Below are 9,215 nucleotides of genomic sequence, written 5' to 3' on the forward strand. Positions count from 1 at the left end.
ATAAGGCTTAGAAAATGATACGGCTCGTAATCAGACGTGTCCAGTTTCAATGTCACACACGTATTGTGTTCCATGATATCTGAGTTTTTCTTTGGCTTATTAGAGATTAATGTCGAATAATAAAAAGAAACAAAACAGCATGTCGAGAAAAATAAGAATAAAGTTTTTGATATCCGTTGAATGTAGGTATATACCTAACATGTAAAATTAGTAAATATTTTTCCTTTTTAATTGTCAGAGATTAAATAAGCAACAGGAATTTAAAATGGAAAATATTCATAAATCGATTTTTCTTCGGTGAAAATTTTTCTTCGGCATAAAAAATGTGCAGCACGATAGTTTATTAGGTATGCAAATATTTAAACAATGAAGTGTAATAAGTTGCCTACGATAAAGATTGTAATTGTAAATATTTTTTAATTACTGGCGAGACCCATTCAAAAAATCGTAGATAAATGTATACGAGTAACAAAAAATGAATCCACTCATATACAATAAAGGATTTAGATAGCTGAAATTGATGAGAAGTGTTAAAAAATAAAAAATTTATAATTTAAGCTCGGTAAAACCCGACACTCTACTATTAAGCGTAATTTTGAAGTAGGGGACAAAAAATGGACCTGCAGATATAAAACTCCAACCGTGTCGATTTAAATACTGACACTCTATATTTAAAGATAAGTGATCTCTTGATGAAGCCAAGAATGTTGGCGAAAATTTGAGAATTAATAAATATAACATCAGCCTATCGTTTTGTTTACAATAATTTACCTACGACACTCTCAATTAAATTATCTTTTTTTCAACTAGTACGGTAGTTACTAAGATCAATTTTATTCATATTGACTGAATAAGGATTCTGACCATATGGATTTAAATACTGACTATCCATATTTAAGTGCTACCAGTTGATATTTAATCATTAATCATCGATGGATTCTGACCATATGGATTTAAATACTGACTATCCATATTTAAGTGCTACCAGTTGATATTTAATCATTAATCATCGATGGATTCTGACCATATGGATTTAAATACTGACTATCCATATTTAAGTGCTACCAGTTGATATTTAATCATTAATCATCGATGGATTCTGGCCATATGGATTTAAATACTGACTATCCATGTTTAAGTGCTAGCAGTTGATATTTAATAATTAATCATCGATGGATTCTGGCCATATGGATTTAAATACTGACTATCCATATTTAAGTGCTGGCAGTTGATATTTAATCATTAATCATCGATGGATTCTGGCCATATGGATTTAAATACTGACTATCCATATTTAAGTGCTAGCAGTTGATATTTAATNAGGAGATCGGGCTGAAACTATAGCTACAAGCTATCCAAGGATGGTACTATAGAATGTCACCTCAAGGTAGGCCTAGTGGCGTCATCTCTTGGTTAGGCCGGAAACTTATCAATCCACCCTCGTATATCATACATGATACATTCATTCACGTATAAATAATATAATAAAAAGGTTAAAGGTTTAAAGATGTATGTTTGGAGCACGGCGTTGAACAGGTGCGAAACATAGACGGTGGGCGTGGCGGAAAGGCATTCGAAATGTGGTGTTACAGGCAAATGATGAGGATACCGCAGATAGAGAAGGTTAGAAATGAGGAGTAGGAGAACTGAGTACTCTATGGAAGACAATAAAAAATAGGCGAGATAGGTTGGTAGGACACCTTCTAGGTCTAGTCAGAGACATATTAGAGGCATAAACAGGAGTCAAGAGGGGTAGAGGTAGACCTAGATTAGATTACTGTTCGCAAATAGTTAAGGATGTGGGCTGTTCTAGTTTTAGAGAAATGCGAAGTTTAGCTCAGGATAGGAAAGAGTGGAGGTGCGTGTCCAAGCAGTCTTAGGATTGACGACCTGATGATGATGATAATAAAAAATTGCAACACTACTCTTTGCAATCTTCAAAACCGTACCCCACTGTTATTATACTAAAGATTGAGGCAATTCCTAACACAAAAATCTCGTAAAGTTTTATTGTGCACTGATAAAAATAATCGTTTTTGTTCATTCATTAGCAAATGACATCATCTTCTACTTTGCTGTTTAACTATGTTATGTCTTCTAAAAATTATTTAAATGAAATAGATAGTAATAATTACGTTAATAATCATAAAAATAAATGTGTTATGTTCTTGTTGTCTACGATTATATTTATAAAAAAGTGTAAGAGGATATTAGATAACTAGAGGCTGGCAGCCGCTCAGGTCACTGATACTGATAATAAAAATGAAGGATTGGTATTGCTTGATTTACAAACACATTTTATTTTTAATTTAATGTTAAATTACATTTTTTCGAAAAAATTCATTGTTATCGAAATTTTCAGGTTGAAAAATTCAAAGATATTTACTTAGAAATAGGGACACTTGATACGTCGGGTTTTGTAAAAGAACTTAAGAAGCATGATACTAAGACTTAGGGATCATCTTAATAAATAGTGTTAGAATGATGTGTTAATTTCTGGAGAAAAATGCTTTAGAGATTAAATAAGTGGCGTAGATGTTTGATAAGGTACACAACTTTAGGTCCGCTGGCATTAAACAAAACAAATTAAAACTTACATGGTCACAATCTAAATCCATATGGTCGGTAAATTATTCTGTTTTTAACTAACAATTTATATTTAAATATTAACACTGAATATATTGACACTTAACTATCCATCAAATGACTAAACAGACACAAATTAACTGCTGGTCACCAAAAAATTCCAACCGTGTCGATTTAAATACTGACACTCTATATTTAAAGATAAGTGATCTCTTGATGAAGCCAAGAATGTTGGCGAAAATTTGAGAATTAATAAATATAACATCAGCCTATCGTTTTGTTTACAATAATTTACCTACGACACTCTCAATTAAATTATCTTTTTTTCAACTAGTACGGTAGTTACTAAGATCAATTTTATTCATATTGACTGAATAAGGATTCTGACCATATGGATTTAAATACTGACTATCCATATTTAAGTGCTACCAGTTGATATTTAATCATTAATCATCGATGGATTCTGACCATATGGATTTAAATACTGACTATCCATATTTAAGTGCTACCAGTTGATATTTAATCATTAATCATCGATGGATTCTGACCATATGGATTTAAATACTGACTATCCATATTTAAGTGCTACCAGTTGATATTTAATCATTAATCATCGATGGATTCTGGCCATATGGATTTAAATACTGACTATCCATGTTTAAGTGCTAGCAGTTGATATTTAATCATTAATCATCGATGGATTCTGGCCATATGGATTTAAATACTGACTATCCATATTTAAGTGCTAGCAGTTGATATTTAATCATTAATCATCGATGGATTCTGGCCATATGGATTTAAATACTGACTATCCATATTTAAGTGCTAGCAGTTGATATTTACACTTAGTCACCAATGGATTGTGGCCATATGGATTTAAATACTGAGTATCCATATTTAAGTGCTACCAGTTGATATTTAATAATTAATCATCGACGGATTCTGGTCATATGGATTTAAATACTGACTATCCATATTTAAGTGCTAGCAGTTGATATTTACACTTAGTCACCAATGGATTGTGGCCATATGGATTTAAATACTGAGTATCCATATTTAAGTGCTACCAGTTGATATTTAATAATTAATCACCGACGGATTCTGGTCATATGGATTTAAATACTGACTATCCATATTTAAGTGCTAGCAGTTGATATTTACACTTAGTCACCAATGGATTGTGGCCATATGGATTTAAATACTGAGTATCCATATTTAAGTGCTACCAGTTGATATTTAATCATTAATCATCGATGGATTCTGGCCATATGGATTTAAATACTGACTATCCATATTTAAGTGCTAGCAGTTGATATTTAATAATTAATCACCGACGGATTCTGGCCATATGGATTTATATACTGACTCTCCATATTTAAGTGCTAGCAGTTGATATTTACATATCAGTCACCAGTGGATTCTGGTGATATGGATTTAAATACTGACTCTTTATATTTAGTTTTAGTTGATATTTAAACATTAGCCACCAATGGATTCTGGCTGTATGAATTTAAATACTGACTCCATATTTAAGTGCTAGCAGTTGATATTTAAATATTAGTCAGCAAAGGATTCTAAACATATGCACTTAAATGCTAGCCCTTCATATTTAAATATTCGCTCAATGTTGAAATACTGACTGTCCAATGATTAAACGCACAGAGATTTAACTGAAAACACACAGATTATAGTACTGGCCACTAAAGGATATATAGACACTTCATATTGAAATACTGGTACTTTATATTTGGATAGTAACCATCAAAGAAGTCTTACCATATGGATTTGAATACTGACCCTCCATATTTAAGTGCTAGCAGTTGACCGATAATCATTAATCATCGATGGATTCTGGCCATATGGATTTAAATACTGACTATCCATATTTAAGTGCTAGCAGTTGATATTTACACTTAGTCACCAATGGATTGTGGCCATATGGATTTAAATACTGACTCTTTATATTTAGTTTTAGTTGATATTTAAACATTAGCCACCAATGGATTCTGGCTGTATGAATTTAAATACTGACTCCATATTTAAGTGCTAGCAGTTGATATTTAAATATTAGTCAGCAAAGGATTCTAAACATATGCACTTAAATGCTAGCCCTTCATATTTAAATATTCGCTCAATGTTGAAATACTGACTGTCCAATGATTAAACGCACAGAGATTTAACTGAAAACACACAGATTATAGTACTGGCCACTAAAGGATATATAGACACTTCATATTGAAATACTGGTACTTTATATTTGGATAGTAACCATCAAAGAAGTCTTACCATATGGATTTGAATACTGACCCTCCATATTTAAGTGCTAGCAGTTGACCGATGGATTCTCGCCATATGGATTTAAATACCAACCCTTCATATTTAAATATTGACGCTTAATATTGAAATACTGAACGTCGAAGAACTAAATGCACACATATTTATTTAAATATTCACAGATTTAAGTATTGGCCTCCAAAAGATTTCGACCATACTGACTTAAATACAGACTTTTCGTATTGAAATACTGACACTATATTTGAATATCGACTAAACAAGGATTCTGGCCATATGAATTTAAATACTGACTCTTCATGTTTAAGTGCTAGCAGTTGATATTAGACATTCGACACCAATGGATTCTGAACATATGGATTTAAATACTAAATCTTTAAATTTAAGACGTCCAAGGACTAAAGGCTTAAGACTTAAGTACTGACCACTTAAGGATTTCGACCATATAGACTTAAATATAGACACTTCATATTAAAATACAGGCACTTTATATTTGAATAGTGACCATCAAATAATTCTTACCGTATGGATTTAAATGCTGATTCTCCGTATTTAAATGCTGGTACTTAATATTTAAATACTGGCCACTAATGGATTATGACCATATGAATTTTAACTGAATTAACATTTAATATTGCAATATTGACTATTAAAGGATTCTAACCACATGATTTAAGTGTTACTTTTGAATATTTAAACACAGACGCTGCATATTTAAATACTGGTATTTAACATTTAAATACTGACCATATAAATATTTTGCCTCTACGGATACGTACCATATCCCAGTTGGTAAGATATCCCGATCTATCTGAGCATAAGCCAACCTTCCCAAAATTTTCAGGCAACTTCTTATTTTCGGCGTAAAACAAAGCGAAAACGTTTTGTAATAAAACCACAACGTGGAAAGTTGCTTTCAGCGTTTTGTAGACAGTCGGCCGGTAATTTTGGAAGTTCAGATCAATTTTGAATTTATTCAAATACATTGCTGTGCAGCCAGTTCTTAAATTGCACCACAAAAACCACTTGCTTCTTAACTAAATACTGTTCTGGCGGATGAATACTAAATAAGGCTTAGAAAATGATACGGCTCGTAATCAGACGTGTCCAGTTTCAATGTCACACACGTATTGTGTTCCATGATATCTGAGTTTTTTTTTGGCTTATTAGAGATTAATGTCGAATAATAAAAAGAAACAAAACAGCATGTCGAGAAAAATAAGAATAAAGTTTTTGATATCCGTTGAATGTAGGTATATACCTAACATGTAAAATTAGTAAATATTTTTCCTTTTTAATTGTCAGAGATTAAATAAGCAACAGGAATTTAAAATGGAAAATATTCATAAATCGATTTTTCTTCGGTGAAAATTTTTCTTCGGCATAAAAAATGTGCAGCACGATAGTTTATTAGGTATGCAAATATTTAAACAATGAAGTGTAATAAGTTGCCTACGATAAAGATTGTAATTGTAAATATTTTTTAATTACTGGCGAGACCCATTCAAAAAATCGTAGATAAATGTATACGAGTAACAAAAAATGAATCCACTCATATACAATAAAGGATTTAGATAGCTGAAATCGATGAGAAGTGTTAAAAAATAAAAAATTTATAATTTAAGCTCGGTAAAACCCGACACTCTACTATTAAGCGTAATTTTGAAGTAGGGGACAAAAAATGGACCTGCAGATATAAAACATAAAATTAAGGTAATGAAACTGATTAGAAATAAATATAAGACACTTGCGACATTTTAAACAAGATGAGTCGTATTAAGGTAATGGACAATAAATTGACACGTTTTTATAGAAGTTTATGTCCGTTTAATGACAACCTCCTAACTATAAGGAGTCGTTTTGGGGCAAGGAACAAGAAATGGACCTACATGTATACAATATGACTTCGAAACAATTAAAACTGATAAAAATGTTAATGTATAAGAATCTCCTACCAGTAGACGCATATGGGACAGAGAACAAGAAATGGACCTACATTTATACAGTATGACTTAAAAAGTATATGAATCTCCTAACTGCGAGGAGTCGTATTGGGACAACGAACAAGAAATGGACCTACATTTATACACAATGATATTGAAACAACTAAAGTTGATAAGCATATCGAAGTGTAAGAAATTCGGAAAGTTTCTGTCAACTATAAGGAGTTGTATTGGGACAAGGGACAAAAAATGGACCTACATTTAAACAACTAAAGTTGATTAGCATATCGAAGTGTAAGAAACTGCAATATCCCAACTATAAGGAGTTGTATTGGGACAAGGGACAAAAAATGGACCTCCATTTATACAGTATGACTTCGAAAAAATTAAAATTGATAAAAATTTTGAAGTGTAAGAATCTCCTAACTATGAGGTGTCACAGGACAAAAATGGAATTGAAACATTAATAATTGTCAAAAAACGTTAAAATCTAATGAATTCATGGCGCTCCACGTTTGCCCATACTTGTGTGACACTTTTACCTGCGTTGTTGCTCAGGTGGACGGCAAAAATCGGGGAAAGTCGAACATGTTCGTATTCGACGACCACCTTGTGATTCATTTAAAATCAAAAGCTGCTTAATTGTGTATTTACCTGCGCGACGTAGGATTACGCGCTCGTTATTTGCTTTTGCACGATAAAATTTTGCTCGATATGTTTATCTTTTATCGAACATATTTTTTGCAGGTGTCAGTATTACGTTCGGTTATCTAATAACGGAGTTTAATACGTCCCTATCGAGTGACTTAAGTCGTTTCTGTTAGTTTACTTGTTGCAGTGAAATGGAAAATTAGTTTTCGTCAAATTCGGAGTTGCGGTAAGTGAACGCTGATTATTTTGCAATATTGGTACTTAGTTAGAGTTGCCAAAACGCCGTTTACAGGTGGAATGAGTTAGCCAATGACGGGCTTTGTTAGAGACAGTTATTTTTTTCCTTATTTGTATCAAACGCGACCTTGCTTGTTCAATTTGGGCAAGTCTAAAAGGTGACGGTGAACAAAGGGATTCATTTGGACGGAGGTCTGAACTTTTTTGAAAGTTCGTTCTATTATAAGTGCCTATGTAGGTCCATAGCATTTGGGTCACTGTAATTACGCTATTATTAATTTTAACGTAAGATTGATTGACGACCTTCTTTAATAGCTTTAAATATGTAGTAAGTTAATTATTTGGTTGTGTGGAAGTTACGTTGTGGTTAGTGTTTCCTTAAAGTTTATGCGGTTGACACAACAAACAGTTTTCTTTGTAAAGGTGAAGTAAGAATTATTATTGTGAAAGATGCACATAAACCAAGGAAAATCAAAAATGGTAAATACAGGAAAAATTTACATACCTATATTTAGATAGTTAGTTAAAATATTTACTATTTTTCTTATATGTATAACAAATAACTTGCGTTTATGGGTTCAACAGGTGTTTCTCATTTTATTTAGTCTTTAATTTATTGTAAAATACATTCATCTTTTAAAACCTTTATCATCAAGATCATCGACGAACACATAAAACTAATTTTTCTATTCCTCGGGAACAGCATTCTTTTTTTGGATAAAAGATACCCTATGTCCTTACTTGTACCCCTGACAACGTGTGTACAAAATTTCATGATGATCGATTGAGTGGTTAAGGTGTGAAATGGTAACAAACAAGCAAACTAACTCACATTCGTATTTATATTGTTTCTAATTGTAGTTCGTTTTTTTTTTTAATTGCGATCATATGTTTTTGTTATTATTTTTTATTTTTTTTGTGAACTGTTTTTGGAGATACCTAAATCTTCAATTTCCAATTAAAAATTCGTTCTAATTTGTAAAAGCTTCAAGGGTAGGTAAAATTTTGTAATTATTTCTTAAAAATGATTCTATATGTATTCCATATGCTTATTTTTATTGCTGTTTAGCCCAAATCTCCTATCGAATTTTATAAATATAGTTCTGATAAAATTTAGAAAAATAAATAATATACCGAGCAGCATTTATTCAAAAGTCATTATTAATACCTTTTGATTTTCTATTTGTTAATATTATTATCTAGTCGTTTATTGTCTATATTTAGAAAAATAATGACGCAAGCAAAAAAATCTTTTTCATTGAAAAATTATCACTGGCTATACTTGGATACTATTAGTATATTAGTTTTGATTGAAAAGTAACTGTATTATCGTTCTTAATGTTATTTTAAAAGCCAATGATTAGTTAGAAAGTGAAAAATATATTTATTATGTGATTGTCGATGATTTTTGACACATATTTTTATTAATAAAAACTTAAAAACTAGTCAAAATTAGATTTCATCATCATCATCGTCATCATAACGTCGTCAGTCCTAAGACTGGTT

The 9,215-nt window shown here is 31.5% G+C and overlaps 2 protein-coding genes across 2 annotated transcripts in view; one reads left to right on the forward strand and one right to left on the reverse strand.

The window, feature by feature from the left end:
- LOC108738867 (androgen-induced gene 1 protein-like) overlaps nucleotides 1–5,986 on the reverse strand; it is a 20,447-nt gene extending 14,461 nt beyond the window's left edge. The window contains exon 1 of the mRNA XM_018472479.2: nucleotides 5,658–5,986. Within this exon, the coding sequence (XP_018327981.1) occupies nucleotides 5,658–5,864 (207 nt within the window). The 5' untranslated portion in view covers nucleotides 5,865–5,986. The remainder of the gene's footprint in view (nucleotides 1–5,657) is intronic.
- Nucleotides 5,987–7,470: 1,484 nt separating this feature from the next.
- The window catches only part of LOC108738854 (clavesin-1), a 26,686-nt gene continuing 24,941 nt past the window's right edge, over nucleotides 7,471–9,215 (forward strand). The window contains exon 1 of the mRNA XM_018472458.1: nucleotides 7,471–7,698. The gene's annotated coding sequence lies outside the window, so the exon portion shown is untranslated. The remainder of the gene's footprint in view (nucleotides 7,699–9,215) is intronic.

The sequence above is a fragment of the Agrilus planipennis genome, unplaced genomic scaffold (genome assembly GCF_000699045.2).
Source record: "Agrilus planipennis isolate EAB-ADULT unplaced genomic scaffold, Apla_2.0 scaffold213, whole genome shotgun sequence".
Classification (NCBI taxonomy): Eukaryota; Metazoa; Arthropoda; class Insecta; order Coleoptera; family Buprestidae; genus Agrilus; species Agrilus planipennis.